At 37.3% G+C, this 21,069-nt stretch overlaps 1 protein-coding gene and 1 pseudogene across 1 annotated transcript; both read left to right on the top strand.

Moving 5' to 3' along the window:
* The first annotated feature begins 3,189 nt into the window (after window positions 1–3,189).
* LOC147604320 (ubiquitin-conjugating enzyme E2 13 pseudogene) lies at window positions 3,190–3,963 on the top strand (annotated as a pseudogene).
* Window positions 3,964–12,121: 8,158 nt separating this feature from the next.
* Window positions 12,122–14,242, top strand: LOC147604319 (membrane protein PM19L-like). Its single transcript, XM_086795414.1, has 4 exons — window positions 12,122–12,385; window positions 12,961–13,135; window positions 13,700–13,745; window positions 13,920–14,242. The coding sequence occupies exons 1-4, from the start codon at window positions 12,259–12,261 to the stop codon at window positions 14,010–14,012; spliced, it is 441 nt and encodes a 146-aa protein (XP_086651540.1). The 5' UTR covers window positions 12,122–12,258; the 3' UTR covers window positions 14,013–14,242.
* Window positions 14,243–21,069: the final 6,827 nt, after the last annotated feature.

Raw genomic sequence — 21,069 nt, 5'->3', positions numbered from 1 at the left:
GAGCTAACTAGTGTTGTAGACATTGATGACCCGCCTGGGTGATAGTTTCTGCACTTACACCAATGGCATGGTTAGTGAGATTCTGGGTGATATGCAACTCTAGTGGTTTGCAAGTGGTGTGTTAGCCACTTATAATGCCAACTCATGTAGTCACGTTCACATGGACCAACCATTATATGTTATAACACCAGCTCATGTAGTCGGGTTCATGTTATGGACCAACCGTTAGGCTCATGTAGTCGGGTTCATGTTATGGACCAACCGTTATATGTTATAGTAGGAGAGTACTTTCCCTTATAATATGTACTCTTTTCTCTTTAGTTTATGGTTGTAGATAAGCGAAGAGAATAGAAGAAAATTTAGCCATCCATCTCTCTTGTGTACTTGTCTACTCTTATGTGTGTTTGTTTACTTACAAGGAGCTTAAGGATTGTGGCCCCTATCCTTGGCATTTCTCTAGTAGGAGGTCGACCAATGGCGATAGGTAAAGAATTGTGGCCCCTATCCTCGCCATTTCTCAAACAAGGAATGGAGAATTGTAGAGAAGCAATTTAGAGAGACCCCATAAGGCCATGAACAACAAAAAGGTAAGAAAGTGTAAATTAGTTATGTTGGGGCCCTCACACTATGGTTCAGGTGGAAAGTCACCTTTTGTGGAAAATTTATAAGTATTCTCACTTTTTTTAAATTCATCTTTTCATCTTATGCATAGAATTTCTTAAGATGATTAATTTATTTTTCTAGAAACCATAAGCTAATTGCTCACCAACAAAAGAAGAATACGGTTATTATCGTCAAAGATATAATGAGAAAGAAACATGGCAATAGCTTCTTGAAAAGGGGGCAATTGTTTCAGCTCCTATTGAGGTGAATTTAATAGTATCTCTTTTATTTTTCTAACAAAATTATAGTAGTTCTCTATGCTTTTTCCTTTTCTTTTCTATTTTGTATAAAATGATGATGATGATGACGACGACGACGATGATGATATTGTCATTGTCGAAGACAGAATGAGAAAGAAACATGGAAATGGCTTCTTGAAAAGGAGGCAATAGTATTGAGGTGAATTTAATAGTATATCTTTTATCTTTTCTAACAAAATTATAGTAGTTCTCTATGTAAATTTTTTTCCTTTTCTATTTGTATAGGATGATGAGGAGGAAAAGCATGATGATGATGATGAGCTTAAGGATGAATACAAATAGGGCACTCCAAGATAGTTTTTTAATTATTTAGAGCACATGGCTAAGAACATGATTCCTCTTTTTGTATATATCATAAATGTACTTTTGGTATTTTGGATATTAAATGTAATGTCTTTCTATGCTCTTATGAGATCTTTGTGCTCTTAAATTTAAGTTAAAGAATTTGGGGGCAGAATGGTAGAGAGAGATTAATCTCTACCATTCTACCTCAAATTTTTTTGATAATTTAGCCATGTTGTCAACCGCGTTTATAACCATGAAACATGATTTTTTCTCTCTCTAGATTCTTTGATTTCTTTACGACGAGCTATACCCCCCTTATTTCTTTACGACGAGCTATACCCCCCTTATTTCTTATAGTGTAACTTATATTACATTATTACACCTTATATATTATATATATCTTTTGATACTACAAGAGAGATATCACACGAAGGTGCACGACCTCTTGCCATCTAGGTTTTATTTGATGTTTTGGACTAAATTATGCAATGTTTGATTTCAAGATATGTGAAATTTTGGTGGGATTTGGTCTTGATTGGGTATTGGGAATGTGGAAGAGGGCAGGCTAATATTCTTAATGTTTATGTAAGTCTAAGGATACACTAAGGCGAGCACCTATGCATAAGCATAAGAAAGGCCCACTTTTAAAGGTTATTTAGGAAAGTTGTAGATGTCTCCTTTATGAAATTTATTTAACTATTGGGTTCTTGTGCAAGGTTTGACATACTCTTAGTGTTCACAAGACTCTATGCAATGGACCTACAAGATTCTTTTTACCCATTCAAAATATTTTCTCAATCTTAAAAAATCTAGAAATGTTAAGGCATATCTAATGCCAAGTAGGTAACAAGGACCTCCACCTTCTTCTTTGTCTGTTGTTGCAAGGAAGGAAAACGCACACTGTTTATGGAGCGAGGGGGGAGGAGGAACTGAACCCAAAATGGGTGTGAAGAAAGGATGACACCTGTGGATGTGACCCCACCCCCTTGCGTCCATCATTTGTTGGTAATATATTATTTATAAGTTCAATCCACCATTTGTTGGTGATATATATATATATATATATATATAAGTTATAAATAAATAATGGCTCTTAATACATGTATGCAATAACTTTTGATATGCTAAACACGTATGAATGATTATAGATAAGATTAAAAAGGATATATAAAGTAGTAAAGCTTTTGCATATTGAGATTTTGTGACTGGTGCATATTGAGATTTTGTGACTAGGATCACACACAAACATGCATGGAAACATGCACCTAAAAACACACAGGAAAGAAAAGGAACATGTGCAGACGAAGAACAAAAAAATACATACCAAAGAGAGGAAAACGTATAGAAGATGAACGCAGAGATTTACATACTAGAGGAGCGAGCTTTGCATTTGACACATTTCAAATTTTCTAAGCCGGCTGGACCTTCAGGAGGCATAGGGATTCGAGGAGGCACGTTTTCCTTGTTGGAGTCCAACGACTGTGCAGGAGGAGGTTCGCTGGGAAGCTACGAAGGCGACGACGCCTTCGTCCGTCTACGAGAGCGCTCAGGCATGCCGAGGCACACATGCCATGCACAGCAAAACAAGACGTCCATATAAGAGGATACGCGACAAACAGCTACGTCATAAGCCGCGCAGACATTTGCCTAGAACCTCCTAGCAGACATTCGCCCAGAACCTCCTAGCAGAGATCTGCCCAGAGGCTCCACGCAGAGAAGCGCCCAGAAGCTCCACGCAGACAAACACACGCCAAGCCTTCGAACGCGTACAACATGCAGGTCGACATGCGTACACCATGCAACACGAGTACAACACCATGAACGTTGACACGCTTAATTCATGCGATCTTCTACAAGAACCGACAATCCGGTCACCTACAAAGAACCGACAATCGGAAGATACTTTCGAATATACCACATTAATAAATCAACAATTTCAAACAAACATCGTTGCCACATATTGGAGGAAAAGCGAAAAGCGTTTCCCTAAACTCGTGTTATTTCTAAAGAAAGCAAACGCAGGTTACGAAGCACGGAAGCGGCACCGCTTTTGGAAAGCTCATACATTAAAAGGAGCAACATTTGGGGGAAGCTGCAGGTGGTTCTTTTGTTTTCGGAAGCTACCATGGCCGCTACGAAGGAGGCGACGAGCAGCGACGGTGTGGTGAATCGGGCGCCGGCGCCGGCGCCGGCGGCGGGCGGGGCAGCGAGAGGCGGCGCTGCGAACCTGCAAGCAACGCTGCTGCTGGCGAAGCAGCTGAAGGACCTGCAAAATCATCCGATAGAGGGCTTTTCAGCTGGGCTGGTGGACGACTCCAACCTGTTTGAGTGGGACGTGACCATCATAGGGCCTGAGAGGACCTTCTACGAGGGGGGCTTCTTCAAGGCCGTCATGAGCTTCCCGGAAGACTATCCCAACAACCCGCCGCAGGTCCGCTTCACGTCCGAGATATGGCACCCCAACGTCTACCCCGACGGACGAGTGTGTATCTCGATCTTGCATGCGCCCGGCGACGACCCCCACGGCTATGAGGAGGCCAGCGAGCGCTGGTCGCCCGTTCAAACTGTGGAGACCATTCTCCTTTCCATCATCGCCATGCTCTCCTCGCCCAACGATGAATCCCCCGCTAACGTCGACGCCGCCAAAGAGTGGCGCTCCTCTCGCTCCGACTTCAAACGTCGGGTCGCCGGCATCGTCCAACGCTCCCTCGATTTTTAAAGCGCCCCAGATATCTGGCGAAAGCGCTCCAGTAGATGTCAACCTTTTTTTTTTTGGGGGGGGGGGGGGGGGGGGGGGGTGGTGGTTCCAAAAGCAAACGTTTGAAAGCTAGTGGTTTTCATTAAAATATCCTCGTGTATTGTGGGGTCTCTCTCTCTCTCTCTCCATGATCCACCCGAGTTCAAAGTCCCACAGTTGGTAGTATATGCCTTCCTATTGGTCGTATATGCCCTCGTGTTGCATTCTACCGACGTTAATACCTCTCTCATTCACACACACATGCACGCACACAAAAAATGGCTTAATTAAGTTGAATGATGTGATTCTCTCTCTCTCACACACACGCCCGCACAAAAAATGGCTTAATTAAGTTGAATGATGTGATTCTCTCTCTCTCACACACGCACGCACAAAAAAAATGGCTTAATTAAGTTGAATGATGTGATTCTCTCTCTCACACACACACTAAAATGGCTTAATTAAGTTGAATGATGTGATTCTATCTCTCTCTCTCTCTCTCTCTCTCTCTCTCTCTCTCTCTCTACACATGGTAAATGCTTCACCCAATTCTCCAAAGAAAAAACCACATTTATGGTGGGGCATTGTTGTCTTCCTTTTCATTGTGTTGATTACGTACTAAAATTACATTTACCATCATTTATGATGGGTCATTGTTATGAACACATGGTGGCCACTCAAAGGCATGGCCCCCCACATTGGGTAAGGATAAATTTCACATGGTGGCCACTCGAAGGCATGGACCCCCACGTTGGTTGAGGATAAATTTCACATGGTGGCCACATGAAGGCATGGCCCCACATTGGGTAAGGATAAATTTCACATGGTGGCCACACGAAGGCATGGCCCCCACATTGGGCAAGAAGGCGATGTGGCCTCCAAAAGCCAAATAGACTTTGATTTTGATGCTTATCTCAAAAGTGTTGCAAAAAGGGCGGCTCAAGGCCTATATAGATCTCTCATGTTTTTGTATGTGAATTTATGTGTTGTGGGGCACGTAGCAATGTGTGTCTAAATGTCACAAACACAATTGGTGATGAAACACTCCCATTCCTTTGGGAAGTTCTATGGAGCTACTAAGTCAAGCCACAACAAATGTGACATTCTAGAATGTTTGTAGTCAAAAATCAAGGCCACACTATGCAATTTCATAGTGCACCATAAAGTACTTTTGCAATATCTACACTTCTATATACTTCCAAGAATTTTAGAAAATAACAAAGATCTTTTTACAAAGCATTAACAGAATCCATCACCTCTCAACACACACGGACGTAAGTTTTGAACTTTGAACTTCTTCAAATCTCTTGCACACTTGATGCTATGTATTTATATAAATCATATACTGATGCTATGTATTTATATAAATCATATACTGATGCTTGGTGTCTTGATGCTATGTATTTATATAAAACAAATCATATAATGATGGATAATATGTATTTGCATGGGACAAAGTATAATGTTATTTTGGGATTCTTATAAATTATCACTTGTAGTGGCTCATAAAAGTGGCTAATAAAAGGATATATATAATAACACAATCAAAGCAGATTATAGTGTATATCAATTCACAAAATTGTGGGTTTATCAAACTAAGGGATATGGGCATGTTTTTTTTAAAGGATGCACAAAGAAGCAAAGAGGTTGCATGCATGTTATTTTGCACTCTAGATTTTGGTAGCCAAAAAAGATAAGAGCGAAAAAATGAATAATGTTACATAACCAATGTGATGCATGTGGCTTTACTTGACCATGCACAACCACATATACTAGAGTAACTAACTTGCTCTTACCTAACCACAACTTACATAAGGAATCACAACATAGTATAACTCACGTAACTCGTGGATCGTATAGAAGTGTGTTCTCACATTGGCGGCGTGTCTTGCAAGAGAAAGTTGAGTTGTCAAGCCCTAGCACTAAGCCCTATGCTCCTTTGTTATTGGGCACCAAAACTAGTCAATTCTCTCTCACACCCTAGTGCAAGACGATGGGGCCCCTACCTGCCTACCCTTAGATCCACGATCACATACACGGCTAAGGTCTCGAAATTTCGTTATTGAGACCAAGAGGATAATCATGTAGCAAAAGAATCAACATGGCACAAAATTCCAAACACAAATAACATTGATTTTCATTCATTCTTGACATTACAACAAGTAGGTAAAGTCAAGCAACGATGCAAGTATGCTATAGTTTATATAGTGTGCTCCTGCAAGGTTCTTCCAAGAGCTTAAATCTTGCAAAAAAGGAAAGCATCAGACTCATCTGGCCCACCCATTCGTAGACCAATACGTTGGCTCCACCATGCTCCCCTTTTCTCCTTTTTAACTTCACGTTGCTTGGCTATGGGGTCGATTGGGCCAGGGAGCATCATCACCAAGGTTCGCTTCGTGTAGTATACGTTCCGGCCAGCCCACACCCAAGGCCACTAATCTTGACCTTACCCATGCCAAGTCCAAGGACCCAAGTTGGTTGGTCAGGCCCTAGGCTCGCCATTCTCCATGTGAGACGAGTGCGAACTCTCACTACCCTCATCAACCTTATCAGCCGGCTTTGAATTTCTAATATTTTTTTATCAGCAATTATATCATTCTTTTATCTTAACCATTGCATAAAAACATCATTGCGGAACTTTGGAAGCTACTTAACGATAAGTGAATTCCCATAGTAGTTTATGTGTTGATTGATATCTCCCTTAACATACCCACTCAACATGTTGCCTTCAGAAGAGTAAACTATGGTACTTAATTAACATTCTTAATTGCTGTTGCTTGTTAATTAATTGTAAACGGAAATAACAAGACCAGACAATTCTCTTTACTCACATACTCCAATCCTCCTTATCAAAGAAGAAATCACGCTTCCACAATAGCTTAATATATAAATATACAAATTTTTGATGGTTTTTTGGAAAATAAAAGGGAGGGGGATGAGTTTAATTAAGAAAAAAATGTATTTTTGGATTTTTTTAAAACAAAATAAAAGGGAGCATAAGGGGCTAGTTAAATTGGTGAAAAGATTTTTTAAATAAAAAACAATAATAAAAAAAGAGAAATCATTCTGCAGGTCTACAGGTCGTCTGTCGCCTCCGCCCCCACGCTGCTCGCCTTTCCTCTTGTGTCGAGCTACCGCTACAGACGGCAACTCCTCTCAAAGCTTACCAGTATGGCCGCCTCCACCTGTCCGTTGGCAACGCTGCACCACCTCAACGACTCCACCTACGCCCGCCCGCCCGCCTCCGCCTCCGCCTCCGCCTCCGCCTCCCCCTCCCCCTGCTCCTCCCTTCCTGTTCAACTGAGCCGCACCAGCCATTGCCTTACGGCCGCTGACCCTCCTTCTCTTTGCTGCATTACCACTCCTTGCTTGAAACCTCCTACGACCTGCGTCCCTCTCTTGCCATGAATAAAATGGTGTTGATGTAGCCAAAAGACAATGGCACACTTGTGAGAAGACAATGGCACACTAGCACACGGATGTCTCTCACACGTGGGAAGCTTATGTACAAGCAAGCCATACCCACCAAGATAACACATCCCTAGTTCTCAACTCAACCCTAAGCAAGAACAAGACCCAACTCAACCCTAATCAAACCATAAAAGGAGATACCTCAACCCTTAAGATGAGACAGGGGAGCACAAGAGTAAGGCTACTCAAGGGAAAGAGCACAAGATGGACTCCATAAGTCGAGCTAGAGCGGAATGAGTAAGACCTCATAAGAAGAAGACAATGGCACAGTAACACAAGGGCTTAAATGCATGTCTCTCACACATGGGTAGCTTATGTGCAAGCAAGCCATATTATATGCAAAGGAGAGAACGTACACTTCTATGGTCCAATTAGTTGAGTATCTTGGACAAATGCTAAGTAAGGCGGCAGACATTATGGTGGATCCTAAGAAAGTTGATTGTGTCAAGAATTGGCCTAAACCTACAACAACTACTCAATTGAGGGGTTTCTTGGGCTTTTCTTCATTTTATAGGAGGTTCATCAAGTGATATGCTCACATTATCGCTCCTCTTACTGATGATAAGCTTAAGAAAGAGACTTTCTTTTTGGATGCCATTGCTAATGAGGATCTCAAGGGAATGATCACAGTAGACCCTAAACTTGTATGCCCAGATTTCACAAAGCCATTCATGGTACAAGCCGATGCAAAAGAGGCATTGGGGCTGTTTTGTTTCAAGAACATGGAGTCATTTCAGTTGGAGTCGGAAGATGGCTATGCATGTCTATGATCAAGAAATGTTGGCAATACTTTATGCAATAAAGCAGTGGCATCAATGTGTACCTTTTGGATGAGGAAGTGGCACCAATGCGACAGAAGTTATAGCAATGTTCTCATGCTATTTTGTCGCATCATCATGAGCTTCATAATGGTCTCATTACTACAAGGGTAAGTTCTACCTTCTGCCTACATTAAACTAATTGGAGGAAATACATTCTTCTCCATTGTTGGGACTTGGGGCTGTTAAAAACCTTTGACAAAGTGAGAGAGTTTCTATTGGAAGGGTATATAGAAAGATGTAGATGTTTTTGTAACAACTTGTCTACTATGCTAACAAAACAAGGATCCCACACATAAGCCTTGTGAATTACTTTAACCCTTGCCTATTATGGAGAACAAATGGACTAATATTTCCATGGATTTTATCATGGGGCTACCGTACACAAAGAAGGGATGGGATAGCATATATCTGGTTGTGGACCACATGACAAAGGTGGCACACTTTATTCCTTTCAAAGTCAAGCATTCAACATCTATGGTTGTAAAACAATTTATGGATCATGTTTTCAAGTTTCATGGGGTATTTAACAAATTGTGACTGACCATGATGTGAAGTTTATGAGTATATTTTGGAGGACATTGTTTGAGATCATGGAGATTGTTTTGACACCTAGCATCACTTATCACCCCTAGACCAAAGGGATGAATAAGTGGGTAGAAACTTACTTGAGGCATTATTGCCATGATACACAAGGTGTTTGGGATGAATGATTGTTGCTTGCCAAGTTTGCTTATAATAGCATGCATCATGAGAGTATTGGGGCATGTCACCTTATGAAGCACTCTATGGGTATAAAGTGAATATGCCAATAATGGTTCAAAACCAAGAGGGAGTGAATCCTAATGAAAAATAGGAGATGGAAAATATGGATGCACTCTTACAACAATGCAAGATAGGATGAGAAAATATGCAAAGCCTCATAGGAGGCCATTGAAATTCAAGGAAGAGGATTGGATCTTCTTAAGAATTCCCAAGATTAGATATGGTGCTCTTAAGGGAAACACAAACACCAAGGTAGCTCATCAATATGATGGGCCATACAAGGTTTTGAGGTATGTTGGTGGGGTTGCTTACCAATTGGAGGTTCCATAAACTTCAAAGGTTCATGATGTGTTTCATGTATCATATCTAAAGGTGTGCCTTATTCTGGAAGTGCTTTTGTAACATGAGATACCTCTAATGACTGAGAAGAGGATGATTGAGTATGTTCTGAAAATAATTTTGGGCACTAGAAACAGGGTCCTTTGCAATCATACATTGGTGGAATACTTAGTTAAATAGCAAGGAGATTACCTAAGCAAGAAGCTTCTTGGCAACCTGCCTCTATATTGGAAGGGTTTGATGGGTTGCTAGATGCATTTAAAGGGTCCATTTAAAGGGTCCATTTTAATGGGTGAGGATGGTTTGAAACAAAAATTCTCACGTCCATTTTGGCACTCAAGCCAAGGGATTAAGTGTATGTGAAAGGGGCCAAAGGCTAGGAAGTAGGTTGGCCATGTCCATGGACACTATTAAGTGTAGTGTGAAAGGGAAATCATGTATATAAGTGAAAATAAGGCTAATGAGAATATTAATCAATATATTAATCACAATTACACCTTTCTCTCTAATCTTGGCTATGGTGATTTTTCCCACTTTATATGTATACATGTATATGTATGTGTGTGTGTGTGTGTGTGTGTGTGTGTGTGTGTGTGTGTGTGTTACAGTATATGTATATGTAAATATATATGTATACATGTATGTGTATATGCATATGTATATGTATAGATATATATGTGTATGTGTATATATGCATATATCTGTATGTGTGTATGTATACATACATACATACATATATACATACATACATACATGCATATATACATATATATATATATATATATATATATATATATATATATATATATATATATGTATATATGTATATGTATATGCATGTATGTATATATGTATGTATACATATATATATACATACATACACACACTTATATATATATATATATATATATATATATATTTAAGTGTGTGTATGTATGTATATACATATGCATACATGCATACATACATATATATATGTACCTATGCATATACATATATACATATACATTGTATATACATATACACATACACACACACACAAACATATATATACATATACATACATACATACATACATACATACATACATACATATATATATACATATATACATATATACATACATACATACATACATACACATATATATATATATATATACACACATACATATATATATATATATACACACACACATATATATATATATACACACATATATATATATATATACACACATATATATATATATATACACACACACACACACACACACACACACACACACATATATATATATACATACATACATACATACATACATACATACATACACACACACATACACACACACATATTCACATATAATACATATACATATGTATATGTATATGTATATATGTACATACATACATACATGCATGCATGCATGCATACACACACACACACATATATATGCACATATGTATACATACATACATACATGCATGCATGCATGCCTGTATGCACACACACACACATATGTATATATGTATATAAATGCACATATGTAGATATATATATATATATATATATATAGATATATATATATATATATATATAGATATATATATATATATGCACATATGTATACATACATACATACATACATACATATATGTATGTATGGATATATGCACATATGTATATATGTATATAAATGCACATGTGTGTGTGTGTGTAAATCTGCATGTATATATGTATATGTATATATTGAACATTGTTTGTAACTTATTTAGACTTGTTTATTCTATGCTATACCCTTTAATATAGATTTAGATCTACATAGATATATAACTTTATTTTTGGGGTCTATCACTACTTTACACATCTATGTTTATGTTCTACTCTTAGATGTTTTTTACTTTTCAAGATACCTAGCCTTTTAGGTATATCTAAGTCATAATATACCTAAACATCATCTTAGATGGTTCTAGAAGGAAATAATCTAGAGATAACATGAAACCCATTGGAGTCAAAGCATGCCAAAAAATTCATGGTATGGGTATATAGGTCCATGTAAAAAAAAATTTAAAACATCCATAGGGATGGGTATATATGTCCATGGAACAAATGACTAAGATATAGGTTGGTACAAAAGGTTTGATGTTACTGTATTATGAAGGATTTCATAATAAAACTTGTGGTGAATACGATAACTTTTTGGCTATGGGAAGTGGAAGGGTTATGAGAAAAGTAAAAAGGAGCTAGGGGAAAACTCGGGAAAGAAAGATAATAGTCAGATGCTAGGAGTTATGAAGCATATGAGGGCCTACATAATGATGACCCTAGAAAAAGTGGGTTGAAGCTTTATGAAGCGATGCCATGCTATGCCATGAAGGTTTCATTGTTAGGTGGTTCCCTTTTAAAGCAAAGGCCATGCTATGCCATGAAGGTTTCATTGTGGGTTGTTCCCTTTTGAAGCAAAGGCCATGTGTTGGGATGGATGAACTTTCTGAAGTTTAACACCTTGGCCATGTTGGGATGGACTAACTTTCTCAGGTTTAACACCTTGGCCATGTTGGGATATGGACTAACTTTCTGAAGGCTAACACCTTTTCTTGAGCATTAAGTGAGGGATTGTGAGTTGGAAAGAGGGCTCCAAGAAGCTTATGATGGCACTCCTAGCCGGAGTACTAAAATGGTTAAAAGATGCTCCCCCCCCAAAAGCAATCAACCTTAGTTTTCCCACTTTCACACACATTCTCCTCTCTTTATTTTTCACTTATAACCGTCCACTTCATCATCACCCTCTTCAGGGCGCCCGTCGCTAGCTCCTTCCATAGCCATAGCCATAGCTTATCTCCCTTCAAAGCTTAATTCTTAATCCATCTATAATCCCTAAGCTAAGGTCGTCCAATTTTAACCTAAGCTCAAAAAAATGGCTTACAGATTCATGGATAGAGCTTTGATTGGACCACTTCTTGTTCTTAACTTCGCTCTTTACGTGATTGTGCTGGGGATTGCGGGGTGGTCGATAGACAGCGCGATGGAGGGCTACAGCTCTGGTGAGTAGTGCTGCACGTCGGCCTTATAATTAATCCATGGCTTGATCAAATTCAATAATTAAGCAAGGCTGCGCATTCGCAATTGTAAGATTATTGCGCATTAATCCTCCTCTAATTGAGCCCATGTATGAGTAAGGCTGCGCAGTCGCAATTGTAAGATTATTATGCATTAATCTCCGCATTAATCCTCCTCTAATTGACCCTTAGTTTATGTACGAGTAAGACTGCGCATTCGCAATTGTAAGATTATTATATTTAATTCATGGCGTGATCAAATTCAATTAAGCAAGGCTGCGCATTAGCAATGGTAAGATTAGTATGCATTAATCTTCCTGCTCTAATTGAGCCTTAGTTTATGCATGAGTAAGGCTGCGCAGGCTGCGCATTCGCAATTGTAAGATTATTATGCGTTAATCTGCGCATTAATCCGCTTCTAATTGAGCCTATGTATGAGTAAGGCTGCGCATTGGCAATTGTACGGTTATTATGCATTAATGTGCGCATTAATACTGCTCTAATTGAGCCTGGTTTTATCAGTAATTGACAGTAATTATGGTTGATGTGTGTGATTGCAGGTCCCTATGGTAACGCCGCCACGTCCAACTTCACATTATTTTGCCTAATTGCTGGGGTTGTCGGCCTAGCTTCCATCTTAGCAGGCCTTCATCTTGTCAGAGAAGAGTCCAACAATGTTGCTGCTAGCAGCTCTGCTGCTCTCATAGCTTGGTTCCTGTTGCTGCTTGCTTTTGGGTAAAGTTTAACCTAAGACAAACACTTAATACGCTTAAGTGCCAATTCATACTCTTAAGTCTAACTTTATGAATACTCCTAATCTTCTTAAATGTAAATATTTATCTACAAATTTATGAATCCTCCCAAGTGTAAATTTCCAACTAAAATAATATATGTACCTCATATGTGTAAGCGCAATCTCGCGTGCGCGTGTGTGCATGTGTGCATGTATAAAGCAAGAACTAGGAGCATGCTTGCTCCTAATATATGTACCTCATATGTGCAAGCGATGTGCGTGCATGCATGTGTGCATGTATAAAGCAAGAACCTAGATCATGCTTGCTTCTGAGACGACCTTCATGCCTTTTTCTAGGTCATTTCCATCATCAAATACCTAAAAATCTATGAAAACCCCATCCAAAAATACACACAGACCCCCCAAAAAAACTAGTCAACCTTGATTGGGAGAATAATTCCCTTTTATATTGAAAGGATGGTATCTCCTATTAAACAGTACCTTGTGTGTCATATTTTTCCTAATTTCAATCAAGTTGAATCTAATGTTGCATAACTATCATACAGGCTTGCTTGTAAGGAGATTCACTTTGGTCACATATCCACATCCTTGGTGAGTCCCAGTTATACCCTTGGACTACTTTTATCAACAACATTTTCATCCTATGTTGTTGTCGGTGCCTCTTGCATTAATCCAAGGAACCCTATACTAATCCTCTCTTATATGTGGGATGATTTATCTTTTTTTTTCCCATAATGTTCTTATCTTGCTTTTCTTTTTTTACAGAAATTTATGGAGGCTTTTGTGATCATTCTTACAGCTACACATGGATTTTACTTGATGCTATTACATGGTCGCTACTTTGGGTCTTACACATAAAACTCTTGTAGCTTATGATCATTCTTACGTCGTCTACGTGTGGATTTTACTTGATGCTATTACATTGTCGTTGTTTTAGGTCTTCCATTATATGAAACTCCTACCATCCATTCTTTTGAAAAGCATTGTGTCAATATGTAGATTCTTTTTGTAAAATGGTTTGTAAAGCTTGATTCTTAGCTTGAGATACTTATGGTGGCAATATAAAATTTGTGACACTTTAATCTTCCCATATTGGACGACAGGGAAATTATATTTGTTTCCAATATTATGGATTTTGTAGGAAAATTGGATGGACTTGTATCTACATTTGCACTTGTTGTCCTCTCAAACAATCTCCAAATTACATTTAGCCATGTTGGAATCAATGCCCTTGTGTCTATATAGGGCACAAACTCTTTGGACTATGGTTATTGTAATGATTTGAGAAAAATATGAAAGTAATATCATTGAAATTAAAGAAGTTGACAATCAAATTATTAAGTGAAAATTTTACATGCATTAAGAAGAAGTATCCAAAGTTCTTGCACAAAAAGTTTAATAAAAGGAAAGTTTCACATTCGATTCGGGAGGATGCATGTTTAGCCTCTTCGGTGTTGCTCTACATTCCTTTCCATTGGATTCGAGAGGGATCATACACCTTGGTGATGACATCGATATTTAGTCATGGATATTTTTGGCTTTTGTATATAGCCTTTGTATATGTCTCTTTTTGTGCACGACCACCCTTCGATTTCAAGGATGAAATCATTGTAGAAGGGGATAGTTTATAATGAAGCAATTTTATAAGCACATGCACATGTACGGGTTTGGGCTTAGGCACATAGACCTTGAGTCCCTTTGGGCATGGGTTTATTATTAGCTAGTGTGAAATGGCCAAGCACTATATAAGTGACTTTGGTCTAGGCGATTGTACCTTTTATGACCTTTATGATCTTTTACGCCTTTTGATACCTTTGGATCAATATTAATCATTTCTTTCTTAGCAAGCTTCCATGGAGACCTTATCCCATATAAGTGACTTTGGTCTAGGCTATTGTACCTTTTATGACCTTTATGATCTCTTATGCCTTTTGATCAATACTAATCATGTCTTGCTTAGCAAGCTTCCATGGAGACCATCTCCCATGTCTTAGACTCCATGTAAACGATGTCTACATGTCTCTAGACTCCATGTAAAAGAGTCTCCTGTCCCTCCCTTCCTTTCATATTTTAGTGTTTTGTAGTCCTTTATCATCATACCCTCTTTTTTCTTTGCATTGAGAAGAAAGGTAAACCCTAGGATGGAAAAGAAATTTTCTTGTATGTATTAAAGGATACATTTATATGTAAATTTAATTTAAGTAATGTGTTTTGCTCATAATGAAACAATTTTCCAAGTGTTACACGTATTTGAATTATTCAGTGAGAATGAATTACTATTAAAAGTTTAAGTTATTAATAATTTATATTATTTTATAGACTTTTTTAGTATAATATATATAAATTTTTTTTTTAAAAATATCTAAAATTAGTTATTATCTTATTAATTATTTACATTTTTAACTTATCAAAATATTTGTAACATCTTTGACTTATTTAATTTTTTATCGTATCACTTTAACTTTGTAATAAGTTATTTTGTTACTAATTACTTTAATTTTTGAATAAGGAAAGAAAAATTGATCATGTTAATTTAACTTAAAATAAATAGATAGTACATTAAACTTCAACAAAATAGATATTATATTTATTCAAGATGATAGTATGTCTATTAACAAGGAAAATACTTTTGTGCATGATAATGTATATTTGAATAAAAATAGATAACCTTATTATCATTGTTGTGCTTTGATCTTTTCCCATATGTAGAGATATAATTTTGAAATAAAGTATGGATAACTTAACATTTTTAAATAATGATTATAAAAATATGTCTGTTAATTATTTTTATCTAAATACTTATTTTATATTATTATGAATCTTTATAATATTGTGATGTGGCTGAAAATAAATATGAATTATAAATAAATGTTAGATTCTTGAATCATTTTAAATAATAAATGTGTATTCACAATGCAATAACCATACATTGAGGAGTTGACTAGTGGAATTATTACTATAGAATTATAAAAACATTGCTACTACTTCTAAATTGTGTTGTAAGTCTTGTCATTCGTGGTGCAACTCATATTAAAGAGCATTTATGTGGCATTGGTAAAAATGTAAATAAATGTTAAAATCCATCAAATCATGCTAAGACATTATTTTTTAAGTTTATCGAGGAGCATGAAGGCCGACCCCTAAAAAAAATAAAGTTATATGTTGCATCTTCTCACATTGATGATTGAATAGAATGTAGGTAACATACGTGCATGCTCTCTATCTCACTCCAACTTCTGAATAGAAGGTGATATACCATGTGATATTATTCAAATTTTAGGACAAAGCAATTTGAAGGCTAGCTTTGACAAAGAAATAACTTGCAATAATTTGCATTTAAAGTGGATACAAGTATCTGCTACATGTAGAATTACTTTTAATGTTACTTCCCAGCTTGCAAAAGATGCCTTAATGTCCATAATCCAATGAAGGGTTCATACTCCCTTGCTATAATAAAAATGTGAACGGAATATTCGAACAAAGTTAAAGATTAAGGGGCGCAAACTTTGAAACATCAAGTGTTTGATTATATACAATCATAAGAAGGATGCACCATTGTTATTGATGGTTAGACTAATAATGAATATAAGGTATTGATTAATGTTGATGTTATGTGCATTTATCCTTATGGCACTATGCTTCTGGAAACAACTGATACTTCTCTACTATGAGAGAATATTACCTCATATGTTGAAAAGATGTATGAGCATTAAATTGCAAGATTAGGTGGGGCAAAAACTATAACCGCTATTCTATCCGATAATGCTTTAATTTTTTTTAATGTTTTTTAATTATTATTTAATTTGAATACTATTGTAGATCAAGATAGAATAGCTTCTCTTTTATATATTTAGGATTTATTGTTGACACTCTGCTAGTCGCTCGCTGATTTGTGTGTTTGGAGGTTACTCACGCTACTAATAGATTGAAAATTTATAAAAGTATCGATCCGTAAGTGCGTGATCTAAGGTTTTTTGGATTATGTAGTATAAAGGCTATTAACATTGCATGCTCCATGCTTATTTGTCCTCAATTCTACTTACCATTCTACTTACCGAGATAACACAAACCCTCAACCATGAGCCCTACCAATTGCCTACCTTCTTGCACTATTGTACAATTGGAGCAATATTAATTTTATAAGAATTTGAGAAGTGGCAAGCTCACACAATGGGGGCAAGCATGGCTAAGCTTATAACACTGGTTATTTTATATAAGCTTGTAACTTTTTTTTTTGAGGGGTCATATGGCACAACCATGGGCATCCATTCTCCATACTGCCTATGTAAAGAAAAAGAGAAGACGAAAGAACAAATGTGTATTTAAAAATTGGCGAAATCTTTGTAAAAGAAGAAGAAACAAGGTAAGAGTCTTAAGGGGTGTGAAGGCAAAATAAAATAAAATAAACTATGAAAATAAAAAAGAGGAAAACTTTTACAAAGAGTATGTTTAAAAGTGGAAACACAATATTTTACCAAGAGAATTTTTTAAAAGTAAAAAAAGAAAGTGGAAATGCAAAAAGAGGGCAAAAAAGGCTTTTCAAAAACATGATTTAAAAAATAGAAATGGATGCTCTAGCTACATATATAGTGAATAAAGAAAAGAAAAAGAGAAAATGAAACAAAAACAATCTTGAACTTGTGATAACAAGCATGCCTAATAATGAAACTTGTGTTGACAAGCATGCATAATAACAAAACTATACAATGCCGAGGTTTAGTGTAAGATGAATAAAGAATAATTAAAGAAAACAAATTATAATAATTATGTTTCTATCACAAAGTTTATGAAAAAGTTTTAAATACATGGGTACACATCTAAATCATGATTCAAGCATGAAATAAAAGGGGGTGATTTTACCCATGAACAAAATAATCTCAGCAAGAACATCTTAGAAGGGTAGCCTATTGACTAAATGGAAATCTCCTTGAGGATAGAGTTGTTAGAAAATCCCATGAGGTTTAGATGAACATTTCCTCACAAAAAACATTGAGCTTTATCCTAGAACTCTCTCAACATTGAGTTTTATCCTTGAGGATAGATAGAGGAGTTAGAAAATCCCATGGACATTTCCTAACAAAAAATCATAATTGAGTTTTATCTTAGAACTATCTCAACAAACAAGAATGAAGCCCATCCTTAATTATTTAAGCATGGGCTTGAGAACCAAGTTTAAGTTATCAAGAGCTAGGACTCATTATTTTGGGGGGGGGGGGGGAGATGATGATGATGATGTATTAGTGTCCTCGAGAGGCCAATGAGACATGACCTATGGGACCTAGCAAGAACATTACATAGTCTACATTGAGGGATCAAAAGGTTCAACTCTTATGCATTTTGTCAAGGTTTCTTGTCTATTCTCAAATAAGAAACATAAAAAGGTACCTAGGATACGAGGATTGCTATTGGTTGACCTCAAGGAGAGAGAGAGAGAGAGAGAGAGAGAGAGAGAGAGAGAGAGAGAGAGAGAGAGCATGAAATGATTACTTGCTTAATTTAATTAGTTACAAAAATGTATTATATAAATATTCTTTATTTATTTTAATAGAAATTTGTGTATGGTGTAGACTATATTGATTAATCTTATATAAAGATTATTTATTTCTTTTAATAAAAATTTGTGTATGGTGTAGACTATATTGATTAATCTTATATAAAGATTATTTATTTCTTTTAATAGAAATTTGTGTATGGTGTAGACTATATTGATTTAATCTTATAAATTTTTTTTCAATAGGCTACATTAAAAATTAGTTTTGCATGTAACTCTTTAGGCACTCATCTATATTTTCACTTAGTTATTAAGCTATTTATGTGCATTGCAAAGATTTAATTTATGGTAAAAGAGGAATTCCCATGATAATTGGATTGCACTCATTAAAATGAGAAAAAGAGGGATTTCAAGTTTATTCAAAAAACAAAATAGGTATGATATTTAGTTAAAAAGAAGAATTTTTATGATAATTAAGAAAAGATGGATTTGAATTAAATTTTAGTGTCAAAAGATGAATTTTCACCATAATTCTACCTAATGAATTAAGATTGAGAAATTATGTGATAGAAGGAATATCTTTGGATATTTTAATTGGTAAAATCACTAAATGGATATTTACCCAAATCTAGATGTTTATCTGAAGGGAATCCTTGTAGAACTAAACCGAATGAATTTGGTTAGACTACGAGAGGGACGGACAGTAAACCTACTTGTCCATCTCTCGATCTGGAAGTAAAAACTTCGTGTGACCAATTCCAGTTTCTAATCACAAAGAATAGACTACCGGAACTAAACTAGTTTTTCCTGACGACCAAACTCACCAAGAATCTAGTTGGACAATCAGAATGAATGATGGGTAGATTACCCTGAGAGATCAAGGATCCTCATTTATGAAACTGGGAATTATGGAAAAAGGGTTTTTGGAACCAATCTCAAATTAGAATTTTACTTGCATTGGAACCTCTGTTTTTTTTAATTCAAAGGACTGTTTTATGCCAGAATGCTAGAGGAAGCATTTGGCTTATGTTTTTCTAAGAGGAGGTTTGTTGGAACAGCTGGCGGGGAGTCGTCAAGGGATGTCGCTTGCCGGCAAAGCCTGTCAAGGTCTTGACCAGCCTCGGTACGGTTAAGATGGTATGCTTCCGGTACGATGGGCGAGGATCGATGAAGCGGTCCCTGAGTGAAGTGCTAGGACACCTAGGAGGATCCTAGAGGGTTCTGACCAGGTAGTGCATGGGCTTGCGGTTGCTAGGACACCCAAGCATATGTCGAGGAAGATTTCAAATGGACTAAAAGAAAAGATTTTTGGGAACCAAATTTTGATATTGGATCTCGTTGGTTGGCCAGCTGGTCTTCAACAGAGAATCCAGAGGAATATTATTGTAATACAATGGACTCAAAATTTTAGAAAATGATGAGCAGAAATATTATGATTTCTATTGAAGGATTGTTTTAAAGCCAGTCGAATCTGTTATAAATGTTAATTTCATATTGGGTGTGTATGTGGTATGCGTACCTTAATTTTTGCATGAATCACCACAGCTAGGGAGCCTGGGAACTCTTTTCCTTGGTACTCGGGCAAAAACACAACCAAATATTTATAAAGGAATCCCACTAATACAGTGGTCAGGTGGCTAGCTAACCCATGGCCCGGATGGGACTGGATCAGAGGATTCCTGAGAAACAACTAGATACGATTAGTTACGTTAATTAGTTTAAATCCTGAGAAGACCTTGTTCTGTGGGAGGGGATCAGCGGCGGCTGTGCCTCGTAATAATGAGGAAAAAGGCGGTGATTCCATGGACCAAGTGAAAGTCTCTTCTTGATCTGACTACGTGACTTCAGGTTCGGTCATATTAGTTTAACTAGTTAAGACTTTGACTCGTTAGAGTAATTCCCCGTTAGAAGATTGTTCCCATGGCGGAATCGCCCGTGCCTTCTGGGCGAGGGGAGTCTTCCGGGCTCGATCTCGGAGGGACCGCCCGGGCTAGCCTCTCGTCCTGAACATCCGCGGGCGAGGCTCCGAGTGTGGATCCCCGCCCCGCGCGGGAGGCCGACGCTGCTTTTGCCATCGGCAGGGCACCACGGAGGGGGAAGGGACCCCACAGTGTTTGCATCGGTAGTCCTCAAGTTCCCTCTAGCGAGGACCAATGGAGTCATCTACAGCTAAGACAAAATTTGGCGATCACAATCCAAAAAATTTTCCCTTTCTTTTTTGGTGATTCTTATTCATGGTGAGAGGAGTGTTGTGTATGCCCCCGAACACTAGAGCTTCTGGAGGTGATTCACCCCTTCATTATCCTCTTCGAACTCGTTTGTAGGGTTCTTCCTTGTTCCCTTACTCTTCCCTTAGCATCTTCCTCTTCTAACCCTATGGCAGCTCTAGGGCCAAAGCCATTGGCTGTTGTCCTTAACCGCGTG

The sequence above is a fragment of the Cibotium barometz genome, chromosome 62 (assembly GCF_041138505.1).
Source record: "Cibotium barometz isolate CiBa-2024 chromosome 62, ASM4113850v1, whole genome shotgun sequence".
Lineage (NCBI taxonomy): Eukaryota > Viridiplantae > Streptophyta > Polypodiopsida > Cyatheales > Cibotiaceae > Cibotium > Cibotium barometz.
The sequence above is the reverse complement of the archived record's forward strand: the minus strand, read 5'-3'. Positions and strand labels throughout refer to the sequence as shown.

Excerpts from the sequence above, each read along its gene's own strand:
- LOC147604319 (XM_086795414.1), top strand. The coding sequence starts at position 12,259 with ATGGCTTACAGATTCATGGATAGAGCTTTGATTGGACCACTTCTTGTT. Across the intron at positions 12,386-12,960 it reads GATGGAGGGCTACAGCTCTG|GTCCCTATGGTAACGCCGCC; the intron begins GTGAGTAGTGCT and ends GTGTGATTGCAG. Across the intron at positions 13,746-13,919 it reads GTCACATATCCACATCCTTG|AAATTTATGGAGGCTTTTGT; the intron begins GTGAGTCCCAGT and ends CTTTTTTTACAG.